General features: G+C 43.1%; 1 protein-coding gene across 1 annotated transcript in view; it reads right to left on the reverse strand.

Moving 5' to 3' along the window:
• Window positions 1-20,897, reverse strand: part of Plpp3 (phospholipid phosphatase 3) — a 75,626-nt gene that overhangs the window by 14,791 nt on the left and 39,938 nt on the right. Inside the window, exons 3-4 of the mRNA XM_048351410.1 lie at window positions 8,266-8,546; window positions 7,827-7,884 (exon numbers count right to left, since the gene is read on the reverse strand). Coding sequence (XP_048207367.1) covers window positions 7,827-7,884; window positions 8,266-8,546 — 339 coding nt within the window. The remainder of the gene's footprint in view (window positions 1-7,826; window positions 7,885-8,265; window positions 8,547-20,897) is intronic.

The raw sequence follows: 20,897 nt of genomic DNA on the forward strand, positions 1-20,897 counted from the left end.
ATTCATGGGCACCATACTGACCACATCCCATATTTTTTGCCAAGTAGAACCATCTAGATCTTAGGTGGCACAGCGTGGATACAATGGCATCCATTTTGGACATGACCCTCCCTCCAGTCAGTTAAGTGCTGAGGTTTTTATATCAACCTCCACAAAACAGCATTTACCTTAACATATAAACAAGAGAGAGCTGGGAAAGACAATACATAAAATGGTTTTCACACACTTTGGCACACAGTATGCACTTTATTTTATTTTTTTATTTTTTTTATTTTTGGCCAGTCCTGGGCCTTGGACTCAGGGCCTGAGCACTGTCCCTGGCTTCTTCCCGCTCAAGGCTAGCACTCTGCCTCTTGAGCCACAGCGCTGCTTCTGGCCGTTTTCTGTATATGTGGTGCTGGGGAATCGAACCTAGGGCCTCGTGTATCCGAGGCAGGCACTCTTGCCACTAGGCTATATCCCCAACCCCAGTATGCACTTTATAATACATTTTTAACTTATTGATTAGGACTATGTGGGCATACCAGGAGCAGTAAAAGCTTGGCTTTATAACTGATAACTCACTTGATGTATTTTTGAATCTCTATGGGGCTTATAGATGCACAATCTCCACAGGACCTTTGGCTCACCTTTGCACAGAACTAATATTGACAACAATGAAGGGAGACACTGAGGCATTCACCATGGAATGTTCTTGTTTCAAAAGAAAGCCATGTTGCCAAGTGCTGGTGGCTCACACCTGTAATTCTAACCATTCAAGACGCTGATATCTGAGGATCATGGTTCAAAGCCAGCCTGGGCAGGCAAGTCCATGAGACTCTTAACTCCAATTAACAATCAGATAGATAGCCAGCAGCGGAACCTTGGCTGAAGTGGTAGAATGCCAGTCTTGAGCAAAAAAGCCAAGTGAGAGCCCTAATACTGGCATACTCAAGAAGCAACACCATGAAGGGCCCATTTCAGAGTCACCATCTCTGGCTTTTAAATTAGCATATAAGGAAACACACACACACACACACACACACACACACACACACACACACACACACACACCATGCCAGACAATGCCAGAGAACTCCCAAGTAGAAGCCGATAGATACTTGCAAGGGGTGGAGCCTAAAAGTAACCTGAAGAAAAATGGAAGAAGAAAAAAATCCAATCACCTCTGTCTGTAGGCAAGAAGTTGAAATGACGTCAAGTGGGTATTGTCCCCTCTGACTTATCTTGGGAGAGTTTCCTTTCTAACCTCTGGGCACAACCTACTTGGCAGGTTCCTGTGGGAACTTGGGAAATGAGGGGGAAGCAGCAAGGGGACAAGGGGAGCTTCCGACTACAAATCAAAGTACTGGGAGAGGCTAGGAGAAAGGGAAAGAGCAGAGGGAGGGGCTCCTGCCTCCAAGACAGACATGTGCCAGGACCCTGCCCTTCCTGAGACAAATGGATACCTTCCTTTGGTGATCAGGAGAAGCATGCCAAAGCCCAGTTCTGAGGGAACAGAAGCTTCCAGAAGGACTCTGAACTCTATAGGAGCAGTGTCCACAACAGAATCCTCAACTACTTGGGAAAAAAAGACTTGTTTACTGAACCTATTCTTAATTACTTACTTAATTTATTCTGTAAAAATAATCATAGCCTTTAAACATATTCACTATTTGTACAGAATACCTACCTAATGAATCACACTGGAAAATATTGCTGCAGGTAATAGTATAAACCTTGATGGTTTTTAAGCAAGGCACAGGGTACCATAAAAAATAATTGGGTGTGTTTTTTTTTTAAAGAGCATAACTGGGTCACTAAAAGCAACAGAGAATTTAGAGTTGTAGACCTAAGACTACATTTTTCTTTCTGATGAAATATCTCCTAGAAAACTCTGCTGACATGGATATAAAGATTCCTTCCTTTTAGTGAAGATGTTGGTCTAGCTCCAACTCAGCTCAAGTTCAGGGAAAAAGGACCTGTCCATGCCTAACCTGTGCACTGAAGTTTGGCCTTCCTGTAGCTACTCCTGGCAGTTAGATGGGAGTGAGGTGGAGAACAGAAACAGCACAGGTTTTCATCAGAAAACCAACCTTCTCTGTGACTCAGTTTCCTCAACTGTAAAAGAAGTGTCATGATTATTACAGGCTACAGTGTGGGTTGATTAAGGACAGAGAAGGCACAGGCCAACATGTGACTCAATTCATTTATTCTATTCTATAAAACTTCTCTTATTGTAACTGCAATATTTTCCTATTTTTCTCATTAAACAAGCTCAGGTTCCCAGGCAATACTTGTTCAAAACTCCCTTGCCCTTCCTCCTACTCAATGCACACAGATTTTTAGGTTGTGGGCCTGGAGACCAGGGTCGGGCAGAGGAAGGGTGGGTCTCTCAACCGGACAAGGCCCACATCTCTGAGCCACTGACTCAGATTCTTCAGGCTGGGAGCTCCACGAAGGAAAACCCTCCCACAGGAACAGGAGGCATCAGAATAGCACCAGGAAGGGAGGGAGGGAGTGCTTATGAATGAGAAAGGAGTAGGGGCCATGGGAAAGAATTCCTTTGGAAGTAATCACACTGGGAATGGCAACCAGCAGATAGATGCAGTTGCTGCCCCTCACCAAGGAGCAATGCCTGGGTCAAGATGGATCCTGGTGCTCATAGCCGAGATGGCCTCTTTCCCTGATCAATGAGATTACTCAGAACTATGGTGATTTCATCATGCTGAGTATATTACGAAAGAAGGCAATTGTGCAATGGCCTTCGACCCAGTGGCCATCTGACTTCAAAGTCTTCTGGTGACAGTAGACTTTGAGGCAGAATCTGACAATCATTTCTACATATACTGGTGCCCTGCTGACTGAGGAGATCAGGCTGGCTCCCCTATTGCTCCATGATGGTCACAGGGGTCTCAAAGAGGATCCCAGTATACTCTGGAGTCTGGCCACAATAACTTTGCAGGCTCCATTCCTTCACAAGCCCAAGGGAAAACCAACCCACTCAAGTACAATGGTGGTATACGTGCTTGAGCTCAGACCCAAACAGACTCAGTATGAGAGAGGAGGCTTCAACAAGAGGCCTTTGGCATCCAAAAATGCAGGGTAGGCAAGGATGATGACCAAGCTAGACAAGAGGTCACCCTGCCCTCTCATAATCACAGTCTGCTCCTGACACCCTGTCCTACCTGTGTCCACTTCTCTCTGGGCCACTGTAGAGATAGTGAGCTACAACCAATCTCAGAAACTAGGTCAGAATCCTTTTGGCTATACACCAGCTATACAGCTCTGAACAAGTCACTCCACTTCTCTGGCTTTCTGTTTTCTCATATGAGAAAATGTTATTAATTTTATGTGTTTGTCCTGTTCATTGTGTTGATACTGGGGCTTGAACGTGGGTGCTGTACTTTAGCACCCTCATGACTAATGTTCTATCACTTGTGTCACAGCTCCGTTTCCAGTTTTTTGATAATTAGTTGGAAACAGGAGTCTCACAGACTTTGCTGCCAAGGCTGAGTTTGAATCTTGATCCTGAGATCTTAGCCTTCTGAGTAGCTAGGATTATAGGCATGAGCCACCAGTGCCTGGCAATTTTATCTTTTAAAAATGTTGCAAGCATCTATTATATTCAAAACTCCAAAGGATGCATGGATAAAATAAGTTCTCTTGCCAAAAAGAAAATAATCTTATAGCCCTTTCCTTTTCTAAGAGCTTGCATTCTAATTGTTGAAATAGAACTGTGTAGATAACAATGACTTCAATAAAAAAAAGATGTCTTCTTCCCCTCCCCCAAAATGATGTCTATAAGAGTTGTTGGCATACAGATACTGCTCCATAAATTGAGTGCTCTTCTCTTACTTAGACTAAATCCCAGCTTACTGCTGCTCAGATCAAGTGAAGTCAGATGCGTGTGTGTGTGTGTGTGTGTGTGTGTGTGTGTGTGTCTCATTCTTGCTTAGTCATTTGTGTTTCATTACATGATTTGCATACTGGTGAAACAGGTCTTTACTGTCCTCTCACTTCATTTCCATTGCTCTTGGGAAAGGTGGGCCAAAACTGAAAAGGAGGCTTTTGTCCACTCTATGTCTCTGCCTACTCTCTTCCTAGAAGCTGGTCCAAGTCACCCACACCATTCCTGAGAGATTTTCTCCATTCTTCAGTCTCCTCCATGGCTCCCTTCTGGCTCTAGTTTCCATCCATGCCTGGTGGCAGGCGACATGATGTCCCACTACAATTTTTCACTGTAGAGTTATGTAACCACTTTGAGAATAGAACCAGAGTTCTTATTTGCCTTTTTTTGTTCTTCCTTTACATAAAACTGAGTCTTAGATTTGGTCACTGTAATCCTTTTGCTGAGCACTGTTCTAGACACTATGTAGATATTTTACCTGACATTAAGCACTGCCACAATAATCTTGTTAGGTAGACATCAGCATGCCCATTTTATAGATGAAAAGGTCAAGACTAGAAGAGGCGATGGTAACACAAAGCCACAAATTATTTGGAAAGTTTGCCCTTTTGAGTTTATTATCTAACTACAGAACTTCCTAGTCTCTAAGGGGAAAAAAAAGCTGTTTACATTCACAGTAGTGGTTTCTTGTTCTGGTTTCTTCAGGAGCAAGGACATTGGAGCATCAAGCTCCTCTAATCACACACTTTTATAAGCATCTATTCATTCACGTATGCATTCATTCATTCACTCACTCACACTGTTTTGGAAACCACGAGACAAAAAAGGAAATCTTTGCCTTGTGGAACTTATACTTTAAATGGGGCAGATGAACAAGCAAATATATCAGATGATTAGACACTCAGGGAGGGACAAGGCTACATAGGAGGTTGTCTAGAAAGGATCAGTGTTGAGGATGGGGCTGTCATTTTCATCAGGATGGCCACAGACTGAAACAAGGCAAAGAGGAAAGGTGCAGACTTCTAAGGAGAAAGAGCCACACTGGGCAAGGCCTTGACCCCAGACTGCTGTAGCCTAATCTGAGTTGCAAAATGATAAGCAAAGACTGGTGATCCTGAAGGTCAGTGAACAATTCTCAAGTATGCCTTCACTTCCTGCCTCCTTTTAGCCACCGAAGCTGTACTGAATGGAATGCTTTCTGTTCCCCAAGTCACTGTCTTCTTTTCACAGACACATGGGTTTTTCTTCTATCTCTCCTGTCTTCACACCACTGGTCCTACTGGAATCTTTCCCTGGCTTTGCCCTCCTCTGCTGTAGGCTAGCTTGGATGCTATAGTTCTGGCATCCAGCACCAAATATCCCTCCCCAATCTTTTGTCTACCTGCACCTATATCTAAACTTCCCAGAGGCAGTGATCATGTCTTGCTGATCTCTATTTTCCCCCTCCTACTATCCTGCTAGGTGTGGAACAGCCCTCATAAAATATTTGCTGAATTCTGAATGTGCCTTGAAAACTCACTCCTCAGTGAGTTCCTTGTGGGCAGGGCCCAAGTCCAATTCAGCTTAGCAACCTTGAAGGTAACATCATTCTTGAGCTCAGACCAAGTACCTGCACAACCAATCCAGATGTGTTTCTCAGGCATGAAGTGGTCCTCTGAGAAGTAGGCTGGGGTCAGAGGTACAAAACACAGTTTATACTGACATATGCTGCAAGGTTTTTCTTATTAGAATTAGTATTAAATTCTAACAAGCGTAACCTCATCTTTAAGCTTCTGTGCCCAGAGCTAATTTGGTGTTTGGGGTGGTTTTTTCCAAGCCACCTATTTTGAAAATCCAAGCCCAGTCTTCAGTGCCCTTTACAGCTGTGGAAGCTGCAGATGGCCACTGTAGCCAAAAGGCCTTTAGCGGGGATAGCTGGTGCTTCTGGCTGGCCACTGCCTTTGAACTCTATGGTAACATAGGCATAATGAGAGTGTCCCCTGTGGCTTCCCATCTTCATCTTCAAATTGTATCACAGAGATTGAGAGATAAGTAGACCCCGTCAAATCTCACTCTTTCATTCATAGATGGAGAAAGTGGGATGCAGAGAAAAGCCACTCTGCAAAACACACATGGCCATCTCTATGGAGGAGTGCCCTGAGACTCCTCTGCTAAGTGCCCTCCCGCCATGGCCCATGGCCAGCAATCCAGATCTCATTCCACACATGTCTGATTCTGAAGGCAAAAACTGTTAGTGCTACGCTTAGCAATTCTTCCTCTCACTCTGAGAAACCTGTGAATCATGGGTTGTCTTAGCAAAAGCACTGGGGAAGACCACAATATATTTGCCCAACTTCATTCAGCTCTTCCTGAAGCACAACATGAAAGCACTTGGGTAGAGGATCCAAGGGCTGCTCTGACTGACTGCAAAATCTCTCACCCTCTCCCAGGCAGCAAACTTTCTTCAGAAGGCTTTGCAAATCAGAAATCAGACCTTTGAAGGAGTGGAGATTTCTGGGTAATCTCTCTCTCTCTCTCTCCTTCTCCCTTTCCCTCTCCCCCCCCCTCTCTCTCTCACACACACACACACACACACACACAGTATAATTTATCTCTTGGAGTAAAATAAAAGGACATTAAAAAAAGAACACATACCCAACTCTTTAAAGCACTTTTTATAAAACACTGAAATTACATTTGTAAAATTGCTTCCAGCTCTGGGCAAAATACACACATGGGGCAGGAATCTAAATATCTTTTCTAAATTATCATTCCTAAGAGCAAAACCAAAAAAAAAAAATAGGGGTACTATTGGTGAGTAAATACAACATATGACCCTGGCAGAAAGCTCTTATGAGTTGAGACCCACGTTTTAGCTTTGCACCCTAGGTAACCAACAGGAAGCCAGAGGCCTCCAAACTTGGAAAGGACTGGGGAAAAAGCAAAACAAAACAACCTCTCTGTTGGTTTTTCCAATTCCTAATTATGTTTTTTAAATGAGTTGCAATGAAAACGTTCTTTTTCCAAACAGCCTATGCTCTTCTGAGCTATGTCTGACCTCTCCACACTTTCCAGCTCTGAACTCTGCAGAAGCAGCAAACACAGGAAGTGCTTTGGCACATGGACCTAATTCAAGGAGAGAGGAAAGGCAGGGACGACCAGGTTTAACTGACAAAGAAAAACACACTAGCCCACTGTCTGTCAGGCAGCTAGAGGGGAGGAGGGCTCTCCATCTGCACTGTCAAAGCAACTCCAGGAAATCAGAGCAGACACAGCCACAGAAAGCACAACCTATGAATTCAAATCATGTTCCTCTACTAGCTGAAGGAACTCAAATATGCCCCTTCATGTCTCTGGCCCTTGGTCTCTGGATCCAAGCAACTGGGAGGAGGACATGTGTCCCTAAGGATGTATTTTGCAAGGCTCAAAAATCACTTTCAGTGTCCAGATGATGATTATCCTTAACATTTTTTCATCAGAAGAGTAGGGAAAACGATGGGGGTGAACACTGTAGGAACTGGATCATCAGTCTTTCATCTGAGTAGCAGTTCTGGTGTGCATGCAGACCTATTCAGTTCACTCGGATTCTCTGAGCTCTAAGTAGTCATCTTTTCCCACAACTCATAGGCCATTATTCGTAACACAAGGCTATGCTAAGGATCACTGAGTACATGGATTTTTCAGAAATCAGTGCTACTACCATAAAGACCCAAATGTCCTACCAATTTCTAAATTCACAATCTTTAGCCATCTGCATGATAAATACTATTTCCATCTGAAAGATAGGAAAGGCCTGGAAAGCAAAACCAGGTCCGATAAACCAGTAGTGGAGCTCAGAAGGAAATACAGCTTTCACCATTGATCTCTTTAGCAAGAATTTCACTGTGAAATCTATTCTTAACTCTTCCAAAGGATTCAAGCTGGGGCTAGATTGTGCTGGCATCAGAAAGCAAGTACTTACCACCAGATACAGCATAGTGTACATGGAGAAGGAGGCATGGCCAGAGAAGAAGGACTTCCTGCAAGAGCAAGAGCATGCCATGAAAAGGCCATATTCACATCCTTGATATTCTCTCATCCGTCTGCCTCCCTTCTCTACACCATGACCTTGACAGCAGCCATTGTGTATTCCTCACTTAAGCATCCTACTTGGTAATGTTTTGGAGGCATGCATATATAAACAAAAGAATGGATGGATGACTGACTGTGCTTACCCAGGCTATAGCATAAGGCTTTATTTACATAGCTGTCTCATGAATTCTTTGAGAAGAGGGCCTATACCCCATATAAATCAGAGCTTAGCAGTAAGCCTGACACCTAGGAGGTGCTCTGTCAGTGCTCACTGAACTGCACTGTATTGAAAGGGTGCCCGTTGTGGCCATGGGAAAGTGGCATCTCACCGAGCTTCCTGGACTTTGCTGTCTTCACCTCTGCACCTGTAGTTCTGAATGTAGCCCTCAGAGCAGTTGATCTGGTTGAAATCAGGGTTGCAGACACTCAGGAAGTGAGGACGCAGACGCCCAATGGACACTTTGGCGATGTCTGTGAAGGACTGGCTGATAGCACAGCCAAAGAGGAAGCAGCCCACTTGCTTATAGAGGGCTGCCACATAGGGATTCTGAATGGTCGACCTGGACTTCTCCTTCAGGTAGTAGATCCGGTAGAATTCCCCTGTGATGATCTGAAAAGAAACCAATAGAGAAATTAGGCATTATCACCACCCATTGTCATAACTAACATTGCAAAGGACACTTAAAGTGACACAGGTGAATATTCAGTATTTAACTCCAGGTTATAATCCCACAAAATCTCAATTTTCTATGCAAGAAATATGATGACACAAATGAGAAAGATAGGAATGAGCCAAGTGCAAATAGACACAGTCATCATTTCCTTTCTTTAAGAAAGTCCAACAGAGTGAGGGGATTATGGCCTACTGGCAAGAGTGCTTGCCTCATGTATATGAAGCCCCGAGTTCAATTCCTCAGCACAACATATATAGAAAAAGCCAGAATTGGTGCTATGGCTCAAGTAGTAGATTGCTAGCCTTGAACAAAAAGAAGCCAGGGAAGGTGCTCAGGCCCTGAGTCCAAGTCCCAAGACTGGAAAAAAGAAAAGAAAAGAAAGTCCAACAAACCCTTCAATGACTCTTAGAATAAGAAAAATGTACATGGAGTTTATATATATGGGATACAAATAATGCCTTAGCTACAGAGAAATGTAGATGAACAACCCATGTGCCAGGGGCTTATACCTGTAAACCCACACTACTCATAAGGTGGAAGCAGGAAGATAACAAGTTTGAACAGCCTGGGCCAAATAATAAGACTTGTCTCAAAAACAAAAATAATGAGACATGTCTACAAAAACAGAAATGTTTAGTACAATGTGTGTGCAATGTTTGGCATTTCCCAAGACTGTCTCCGCTGTTTCCTCAGGCCCTGAAGGCCAGAGATGGAGTCTCATTTTCAGATCCTTGTCCTATCTTACCATGTGTCCTAGTGGCCAAATGGTTACCCATTAAGCTCAGGGCCAGCTGCCACTTGGAAGGTGAATCTGGATGACGTCTATACATCAGAGGACCAACTTGGCTGTGGCGATGCAATACCACACGTCTGCCTTCCATGCCTTAACTCCCCAATGCAGCTAGGGTCACTTCCTGGTTACAACCACAGCCCAGAGACAGAGATGGTCAGCTCATCACTTACCACAAGAGCCCCTTTCACACTTCCTCCCAGGGAGGATGATGAGCCACTTTCAGCGAGTAGACAATGTGTTCGTGACCACAAGGGAAGCAATAGATGGGCACATCCGGACACGTCTTTTTGGAGGCTCTGTTACTATTTTACAGTGGGGGAAGACATCAAGGCAGGGGCACTGACAAAGGTCCTCAACAGCCCAAAAGCTAGAGTAGCATGGTATGTAGGATGGAACCACCAACTCGGTCCAGGGACAGGCAGGTGCAGGAGTGAGAACAGCTGCTATCAATACCAATGCTAACACAGGTACCTGAGCTGATAAACATGATGCCTTTCTATGTAGTCCACTTTGTTTTCCAAGATCTCATTAAGCTTGATTCCACAGGAGAGGGTTGCATACAAAAAGCCAAAATATCCTGGCCCTGTTATTCCTTGAGAGAACAGAATTAACGTCTAACCCTGCACAGGTACCCAGGGACTATCACTAAAGAACAAATGAATAGCAAGGAGCAGGAGAGGAGTCCTCAGAGTTGCCTCACTGCAAAATTGGAAATATCCCCTTAACATTACCAAGGGCCCTTTGATAATACATTGCAGAGATTAAAACCTGGAAAGCACAGCAAGTCAGAAATGAAAGAGGTTGTTATGTACAGAAGAAACTGAGGTCCAAAATAACACATCTAAAGATTAGACCCAGGTGTTCTGACTCCCCACCCAGCATTCTTTCCTACCATTCATGCTCTAACTCTCCTTTTGAACCTGTTTATACTTTTACCCTATGTAACCTTACAGGCTAACAGGTTCCAGATGTTTACTACCACAATCAGCACGTGTTCTCTTGCTCTTTCTTATTCTTCTTTATTTATAAATCATATTCACATGTTTTTATATGCAGGAGGAAGAACACTGAAAATAGGAGTCAAGTGGCCAGGGTTAGAGTCCTCAACTCATTGAGTGAATTTGGGATAAATCACATTCTCCATTTTCAAAATCATGGCCCGAGATGACATGATTTATTACTTAATAATTACAATGGCATTTATTCTCAACTCTCTGTGCTACCTCTACCACTAGCTTCCCAACCAAGCAAAGGTAAGATAAAACAGCACAGGTAGTTATAGTTACTTGTGAATAACACCACAGACCCAGGGCCTGACTCTGGATTGCTACTAAACTCTCAAAACCAGGACACTGCCTTCAATGAAGCTAAGCATTGGCTTTAGCATCAATTCACATACCCCATTTGGTTCTGATAAAGGATTCATGGGTTTCTATGGCAAATTAGCATCTTGTAAGAACTTACTGGAAACTTGTGCATGAGTTATCTCTGTTTCAGTCTATGAAAAATAGTTTGATTATAATTCAATGACTCTTGAACTCTTAGTCTCCCTCCCGCTATAATATCCACCATTAGTAATGTCATCTTTAAATAATGAACAGTTATTGAAATCCTCCCTTCTCATATGGGAAGATAAAGACTTAAATACCTCAGATTACTGATGTTGATCTAAGAATGTTCTGGAAGGAAAGTCCATGAAACTCTTATCTCTAATAAACCACTAAAAATTCAAAAGTAGAGCTGTGGCTCAAGTGGTAGAGGACCAGCCTTGAGAGAAAACACTAAGAGACAGTGCTTAAGCCTTGAGTTCAAGCCCTAATACTGGTTCACACACATACACAAAAAAGCATATATCTTATAGTTCATGTGTGCATTATTAGTCTCATGTACAATTGATGAACCAATTTTATATGTGGATTATAAAGCTTGGAAGATCAGAAGGACAAAAGACTAGGAAGTGATAGCATTTTAAGCACAGTCCAGATATTCTGTCACTCAGAATTGTGTATGTTCCAGCCTGGGGGCCAGGCTGAAGCCATTTAGCAGACACACGACTCCAGTACCACATGACTTCTAGGGCAACCTTGACGGATTTGGGAGTTAATGAGCAGCAAATTATGTATTTTCTCCATCTCCTTGTACAGAAGGGTCGAGGAGTCGACCACACAGCCATAAATCATCATTATGAACCAGCCGGACTTGGCTTCTTGTAATCCTAACGCTTAAAGGCCATTTAATGAGATTCAGGCTGTGAGAGACAGCCCAAATGCTGCGCCTCTAGAGGAGAGGCAAGGACCTGAATTGTTCTCCCATAAGTTACACTCCTCAATCCAGAGCCCCAGATTTACTGCTTTCGGACTTTATTCATTACTCACAATGTTTTCATTCCTGGGCCATAAAATGAGCTTTTCCCTCTCCAGCCCCCTCCAAAGGCTATGTCCCCCACACCCCCTAGGCCTCCAATTCTGCCTCAGTCAGCACGGTTCTGATATGTAAATTTCACTGCTGAGAAAAATGCCTTCCACGTCAATCCCGCTCTGAAACAGCTGGCTGCAGATCTGGGGGTGATGGCAGGCTGCCAGGCAAGCAGAGAATTCTCCCCTACGTGCCTTCTAAAGCGCTTGGCACAGGGTCTGGAAACTCATAAAGAGGAAAGCATGGCAATTAAGCGACAAGGGGACAGTCCTAGCCTCTGAGCCAGTAAGCAGCCACAGTGCACTGGGGGGAAGGCGGGGGAAGGGGTCTCCTTGTCCTTCCCGGTGGAAAGACAGCTGAACTACCTACCTATTTATACAATATTTCCCCGTTCCACAGTGAAAATGTAGAGACACATTAGGATTGACATTGTGGAAAGGATAGAAAATAGGATAGAGAAAGAAGCATCAAGCTGAAAGCCACAAACAGACCAGCAGATCCCATCTATCTGTCTAGGCTGAGGTGTTGCCCCCCTCCCATCTATAATATAAAATTAATAATATCAATGTGGTGGGCCTGCCAGGGAAATCAGTAAGCGATACATCAAATGGCTGGTACTTTAAAAAAGTTTGTGGGTTAAAAAAAACAAATCTTTCCACTGGAGAAAGGGAAAACAAAAGAATACTTCCAAGATCTCCTTGGAAGACAGCATTCCAACTTAGGACACAACCCCCTCTGGGTAGAAGCAGAATACCTGTGTAGGGATGATGTTGGTTTCCTCATTTCATTGGCAATGTTTTATATTAGGATAACAAAACAGGAGGAAAGAAACCCAAGGCAGAAGGGTTTCTTAACTCATTTTTAACATCCCACTCTATACAGTACCCCAGTAAAAATGGTCTTTTGGGCCCTCATATCGCAACAAACAAACACTCTTTTAGAGACTGAGACTCATCTCTCCCTAGTGAGTATGGAAAGATAGACTTCCCTATATTCGGTTCTGCCTTAACTGAATTATTTGCATAGCCCTCTACAGCGCACAAAGCACTTTTACGACCATGGGTTGTTTCCTTCTCATAACATCCTATGAACTATTCAGTTGTTACAAACTCTTTGTAATGTGTGGTGAAGGTCGCATTGACAACCCCCCCCCCCCCCCCATCAAAAATAGTCATGACAGCTTGACAATTCCTTATTCTAAGCACGTAGCAGTATCTGGGTCCTCAGAGACAGACACACATAGCAAACCCAATAAGTCACAGTCTGTAGTCCTGTAAGGCACTTACACGTCTAAGTCCTTGCTAGACAGAGTGTTAGTCCTTTCTCTACTCTGCTATGTGAATGGAAATAAAATTCAACAAACATTTGATGATGGTAAATAACAAAGGGAGAATCATCTTTATTCTCAGTCCCAAGGGAAAAGAAAAAAAAATTATGAAGCGAAGTGTCTAGTAAGTAGGAAGAAGTAATTAGGAATTTAATCTTCGGGTCTTCTCTCACTTGGCTATCTTCAGTGTTTTGGCAGAAGATCAGTCACTCACTGTCTGGAAAAGGTAACCAGGACCTAAATCTGTCCAAGGTCACCAGTAGAGGTTGTGGTCTCTATGGGCAGAAGACTCTGACATCTCAGATATGGCTGGCAAAGAGGCCACCAAAACTATCTATAGTTAGAATCCTCAGTGCCCATAGGCTTTATGAAGATCATTTGAAGCAGGAAGCATCATTGCTTTCCTCAAGGTCATAGGCCCACAGTCATAGGCTTAGAAAACTACAAGCTCTGTCTGCATAAGAGTCTCCTAGCAGTTCTTTTTGTAGCAATTTCTATGGCCAACCTCTCACTATTTGTTGACATGAGGCAGGTTTCCTTGAGAATACATCAACATGCTTTTTTCCTATTTCTATACATTTTCCTATTTCTTTCAATGCTTCCACACTTGGCTTCTACTTAATAAATATGGGTCTTTTCTAGAATTGGGACACTGGCTTTGTGCAGTGACTTTAGCTGCTTCAATAGCCTTAATTACCAACTATTAAGATGACCTGTCCAAAAGACATCACTCTCCTCCCAGTTCAGTTCAAGTCTTCAGCTACATCTCCCAAATGGACATAAAGCTTATTCCATTCACATGTCAAACAAAACAAACTTAAGATGGTATCTAGATTATTTCTACTTCCACCCCAAACTTGGTTTCTCTTTCCAATCTCTGTCACTGTCTCTCTGTCTTTTTGCTTCATAGTTGGTACTCTACCACCTTGAGCCATTTTCTCAGTGCAGCATTTTGCTGCTTAATTGGAGATGGAGTCTCACAGACTTTTCTGTCCAGGCTGGCTTTTTAAAACTCAACCCTCCAGGTCTCACCCTCCTGAGTAATTAGATTACAAGTATGAGCCACTGGTACCTAGCTTTCTCCTATTTCTGTACCAGGTATAACCAATGACCTGAAATCATAGACTCCTTCTCCCTTATCCTACTGTCATCAAATTCTGTCCATTCTACCAACACATGGTCTCTCATATCCATCTTCCCCCCTCCCTATTTCCCTTATATTACCACCAACATTGTTTAGACTTCCTCCATATCGGCATTAGATCAGACTCAAATAATAATGATCTACAACAACCTCATTTGGGGAGGTGAAGGTAGAAGAACCATTGAAGATAGCCCAGGTAAAATTATCTCACAAACAACACATACACAAAATACAAGGACTGGACATGGATCAAGTGGTAGAGCTCTTGCACAACATATTCCAAGCCTTGGGCTCCTTTCTAGTAATGTAATCAAACAATCAATTAACCAACCAATAAGTAGTTCTGTCAATGTCTAGCAATTAACTTGTCAAATTTTCTCAGCACTCAAAGACCTACGATCTTTCCTGGATCTCATTTCAAACCTGAACTTTGTCAGCTTTCTTGGACTCCTCCAGCCAAACAGATCTGAGGTGCATTTCCTCACACTGGAGTTGCAAAGTCTTCCCTTTTGTTACAACACTCTCCTAGGCCTGGAATGTTTAATCTCTGGGACAAATCCCACCTCTCCCTCAAGGTAGATTTCAAGTGGTGACCTAAATGACTGCCGAGTAGGGAGAGATCTGGTTCTCTAACTTCCAAGTCCAGAACAACTGAGTTTTCTAAGCCTGTTTCCTTCTCTGTAAACATGAGAGTGATTCCAGCATAAGTGTTTAAGGATTGTTGTGATAATTAAATGGGACAAATTTTCTTTACACAAGGATCACTACGGTGATGATGTTGATGATGATGATGATAGTGAGGAAGCAGCCCCAGCCATCACCTCTGTGGTCTTTGGAAATGCAAATAGTCTTAACTTTATTTCCTTGTCACAAAGTCTATATCACTTGATGATGGAGAACCATTTCTCTCTGGTTATTTGTAAATCCAAAAGAAAGTTAATTCTGACATGTTCTTTTCTTTGAAGCTCTCTCTTCCCTAAAACCTGTAGCTGTGCATTGATTGTTCTGACACTTAACTTACTTTCTGGCTAATCTCTCCTCATGTAATTGTATTACATCCCCTGTACACCATGGGCTCCAAGTTCAAGACCTGTGTCTTGTACATCAGCTTATAGGCCATGGCACCTACTACCATATTCCAGTGACACAGAGAAGAACTCACCAAGCATCTACTTATGCACAGCAGGTTGCCACCTTCTACCCAAAGCACATACCACCATGGCTGCATCCTGGCCATCTTAGGAGGTCATTCTTCTGGTGGCCTGGACACTTTGTCTTCATATATGCAGCTTTCCAAGCCCAGAATCTAAAAACCTTTAGAAAAGATCACTACACATAGCACTAAGCCCATTGTAGGCCTCTAATAAATGTCCATTAAAATGCTTGGGTTTTTAAAGCTGGACAGACTTGAGTTTCCATTCCTGCTTTCCACTGCATCCAGTCTTTTTGCTTTGATGAGCTGCTAGCCTTGCAAATGTCTACCTCTAGCAGCTGCAGAAGAGGAGTTAAGATAAGGCTAGTTAGCTTCTCCTCCATCAGATAGCTCTTAAATGTTCTGAATCTCCACCCTTCCCTGCCATACACTGTGAATCACAGATGGATTCCTCAGGCTAGAGAAAATTATCTCTCAAGATACAGACTATTGTCACCTCTGTGTTACATTTTGCATGATTATGGACCCTAAGGCCTGTAATTAGAGGACACCTGCTGTTTTGTCTTGTCTTCCCCAGACTAGAAAGTGGTGGGGACAGAGAATAAATGAAATCCTAGATTGCACACAGCAGCGCCTATGTTTGTAAAATCACAAATAGATACCCCCTGCCTCCATCCCCCAAAGACAAGAAGGTCTCTGAAGAACTCTGCAGAACTCTCTGATCAGAGAAGAACATAGCTGAAGGATTAATGTGGCCCCTCTCTGTTGGTGGTCTTAGTAATTGCACAGATGGAGTGGATTGTAAACTTGGGGACTGGGTCTCCCACTAACCCACTGTTGGGCCAGCATGGCCTCACTGTTTTGCAGAGTTGAAAACTCGACTAACCTTTAATGAGGAGCAATGTTAGGGAACCTTGTTTTCTTGGCAGAGTTCTTGTAGATAAAGGGAGATGGGAGTAGGGGTGGGTGGGGGAGAACTAATGAAGTCCAGATGTGGGCAAACTGAAGCCTGATCCTGAATAAACAAGTCCTGGAGGTATTGAGCTCTTCTTCTTGTCTCTCCAGAAAGAAATTTACATGTGGTACAGAGTGCATTCCCATGTACCACACGGAGAATATTTATGATTTTAGGGACAAAAATATGATACTTTTTCCTGCTCTGTAGAGTCTTCAACATCTTCTGGCCTTTGTGTGTTTGATTTCATGCCTATATCAAGGCCTCTTTGGTGATTTTTAAGAAACATATATTGAACACCATGTTCAAATTACGTTTGATCTAGTAATAACAGATCAAATCAGATCTATTCCTACCCTGTGCAACTAACAGGATAGGCATGAAACAGACAAATAAACAGCAAGATTATCAGCATGGGAACCGTAAGGACAGGGGGGTGCCCAGAGTTCTTCTTAGGGACCTTTGGAAGACTAGAGGAGGAAACATCCAAGAAATGCTTCCTGAAGATGTTTGCTTGGTGTGTACTTAGTATGTGCCTTGTATCAGGGGAGACAACCTGGCCACTGTCTCCTAGGAACTTGCCTTTTCGCTGGGGAGAAAAAACCTGGAAAAAAGCAGTGTGTGTTAATGGTGTCAATTTGCCCACTCCAGATGGGGCAGGTGCTGGTAGTTCAGTGCACCAAACAAGGCACAGCCCATTGGGCTGGGAGCACTGCTGTGCCCTCAGCACCTGGCATCCCAGAGCTGCCTGATATATAGCAGTGGAAGGAAGGCTGACTGCTGAATTACACTGGTGGTATCATTATTTAAAAAGCTTTGGCTTCAGAATCAGAGGACCCTGGATCTGGACTTGTCTTTTGTGGGAGAATCACTGAATATCCTTGAACCCCAGAGGTCTCACTTCTGGCAGTCCATCTCCCAGGATGACTCCCAGGGACACATAGGAGTAGGTGCCTAAAAAAGTCACTTGGTAAACTATGCGACATCATCACACAGTCTCACAAATCACAGACATAATTATCACTTGATCTGAAGACAAGCCCAAGCCCATGGCCACCAGTTTAAAAAAGAAAATGTGGTTTGCTAGGGCATGTTAAAAAACAAAAACTAAAACCAAAAGCAAAAGCAAGGAAGCGCGGAAGTTGGGACATGAACTTGAGTCAGATGATGTCAAGGTGTTTCTTCACTTTGGAATATTATTACAGAAGTAGAGTCCAGTGGGGTCTTGGAAGGGAAGTAGCTCTTCTATGGCTAGAGGGGATTTGCTCATGTATCAATTCCTAGATACTAAGAACCTTGGTAAACTCCTTTTGGTATCTGGCTAAGGCAAGCACTAAGCCTATGTTTATTAAAAAATATTGAGGATTTCTGTCATATTAAAATCTTGGCCCATAACACACTTTCTAGGGCAGCTCAGGGCACAAGCAAAAAGCAACCTAGATAGGAGATGTTATTTTGCTGTACGCTGCTAATCTCACCACTGTTAGAGTCATTACGCTTTTGCAAAGGCAAGGCCAGGAACCACTGCTTTGTGGACTTGGAAGGAATTCCTATTATGCTATAATTCCAAAACCTGAGATACATCTGAAAAACTGGTCAACATGACCAGGTTTTTCCATAAGTCCTGCCACAGAAAGGTGCTGGCTTTCTTAATAACTTTTGATGATTTGCATCTCTAAGCCACCCTGCTCTCCTCCACCGTCGCTCTTTGTTGTGGGTACTGTCCAAAGTGGACTAATGGCTTCTCTTGCCATTTCACAGAAAACTGAAATTCAGCAGAAGAAAGCCCAGGGCAGCCAGTAGCAAATGGATTAAATTTCCAGCTCTGCCACCCGCTGATTCTAGGTGAAGGCAGCCAGGCTCTTAACGGCAGCCAGTCCGGATGGGAAAGTGGGAGATATGGTGGTGTTGTGATTGGCAAGGTGCATCTACACATTGAGTACAACCAAGTGAGTTATTCATTCGGCCTCTGAAGTCTCTGCTCTGTTTTCTCCATGAGTAGGACTCATGGTCTGCTCAGTAGCTATGTCAGGTGAGCAGGCTAGTCAACCTTGGTAGCATACACCTCCAGCTGTCACTGCATTTCAGAAAAAGTTCTACTGCAAAGGAATACAAGAGGCTTTGGTTGTCATTAATACTACAAGGGAGAGTGTAACACCCATAGCTGGCTATTATGGGTGTTTCTTCTTGACCTTATTCTTGTCAGGCATGGTCTTGGCTAAGTTAACTTAGCCTAATGTTCTTTTGACTCTTCATGTTAATTTGTAAAAAAGAGAGTCAATATTTATTGAGTAGACTGTATGTGTGAGGTGCTGAGTTATTTGACATAGGTAAGATCTAACAAGGAGACATACTCTCTCCATTTAACAGATGAGAATACTGAGGCTCAACGAATGAGCCTCAATCAACAGCAGAGGAGCGCAAACCTGAATCAGAGCAGATGATTTACAGAAACTAACCTAGACCACAAGAATAACAAGTTCTTGGGAGTTTTCCAAGGATGAAGTGAATGAACAGGGTTCACAAGTGTTCTAGGCCCATTACTCAAAGGACAGCAAAGTTGTGGTATTTTTGTGACTGGTTTCCCTGAATTAGTAAGGCTGTAACCAAACCTATTTTGCTGACATTGTATAGGTGGAAAAAACAACGTGGCTCCTTATCCAATAACCAAGGCCTATTGTTACCCTCTAACCAGCCCCAGGACTGTTTCAAGAAAACCTCAGCATTCAGGGAGCATTTTAATTAAAACATCAACATGACATGGAGAAAGAGGCAAGTACAACTAAGCTCTTGAGAACAGAGGGGGGTGCTCACACTGGCCTGGGCGGCCAGCAGGGGTAGTAGAGCTGTTGAGCTCTGAGTGCACCTTAGGGAAGAAAGATTAGCAGAAAAGTACAGCCCCCAAAGGGACACCTCTCTAACATTTCCTTTGCTCATCCTGGGGCCAGAGGAGAGACCCAGAACCACTCCTCTCTCTTGAGACTTGCCTGTGGCACATAGCTCTCTGCTGCAGCCTATGTTTCCAGGCCTCACAGACTCTGATCCTTATAAGCCATGGTCTTGTGGGATGGTTAACACAATTCCAATTTCATGAGTGAAGTAACTGAGGGTTAAAGAAACCAACAAGTCACCTAATGCACATTGAGAAAGGTGCTTAATCGATCAGGCTGTACTTGGAGCCTGCTAGGCAAGCCAGGAATAATGCCATGTGGAGAGAGCTGAAAGTGGCCTCCCTGTCCCCATGCTGTTCTTCCCTTACTGCACTCCTGGGTTAAATTGTGCTTCTTCATTCATTCAACTAAGGGATCTTCGGGCTGTTGAAAACACCTGTCCAAACCTTAGCACAGATACTGTGCAATTTATTTGCCTCCTACAACAAACACCTTTGTCAGGGGAAGCCATTCTTCCTAGAGAACTCAATCCTACCACTGTCAATTTTGAGCAAATAGTAAAATTACACTTCATTTTTCAGTGTTTTTCCCCCCACACAAAGCTCTTTAGTGCACCTTTAAGAAACGACGACAGTTGCCAAATGAACTGTTTTTCTTTTAAAGGTTGGAAAGAATTCTACTGCCTCTCCTTCTAGCTCCCCAAATTCAAACTGTTGACTGTGTGCCTGGTTTACGATGTTATTAAAAAACAAAGAGGGTCTCAAAGTTTACAACTAACCCCCAGAGTGAGCAAGTCAGAAAAAAAAAGAAAAAAAAACTTTATTTAGTGTAATTCACATAATTTTAGCAGCTAAGATGTGGCCCAGAGTAGGGAAGATAAGCTAACTGCCTATTCCCTTGAGCAATTCATCTGGATAGGTTAGTCATCCTGAAACTTAAGTCTGCAAGATGAAAAGGGGGTTTTGAAATAAACCAGACATAGGCTTGATCCCTAGTTTTTATGAGCTGTACACTATGAGCTTGTCATTTATTCCCCCTGTGTTTCAGATTTTTCCATCTATATAATGAGGATAATAGTTCGCATCTCACATTTAGTATTTCTGTTTGTTTGGTTTTTGTTAGTACTGGAGTTTGAACTCAGTACCTCTTACAAGCTAGGGGTAAGAACTCTGCTACCTAAGCCATATCTCTAGATCTTTTAGTTTTAGTTATTTTCTTAGAAAAGGGTCTTATGAATTTTGCCTTTGTGCTGGCCTCAGACCTCAATCCTTCTACCTATACCCTCTGTCTAACTGGGATTACAGGCAAGCATCACCATCTTATTGGTTTGTTCTTTGAAACAGGGTAATAAGTTGGATAAGAAATGTATGCACTGCCTTACATATGAAACTGTAACCCCTCTGTACAGCACTTGGACAATAAAGAAATGAAAAGAAAAAAGAAAGAAAGAAATAGGGTTTACTTTTTTCTTGCACTAGTCTTGAACCGTGATTTTGCTACCTATACCTCCCAAATAGCTGGAATTCCAGGCAGGAGCCACTGTGCCTGGCCATATCTTGTGTTCTTAATATTAATTACCTTTCTCCTACTGCAGACTAAAGATAAGTTT

Source organism: Perognathus longimembris, chromosome 7 (assembly GCF_023159225.1).
Source record: "Perognathus longimembris pacificus isolate PPM17 chromosome 7, ASM2315922v1, whole genome shotgun sequence".
Taxonomy (NCBI): domain Eukaryota; kingdom Metazoa; phylum Chordata; class Mammalia; order Rodentia; family Heteromyidae; genus Perognathus; species Perognathus longimembris.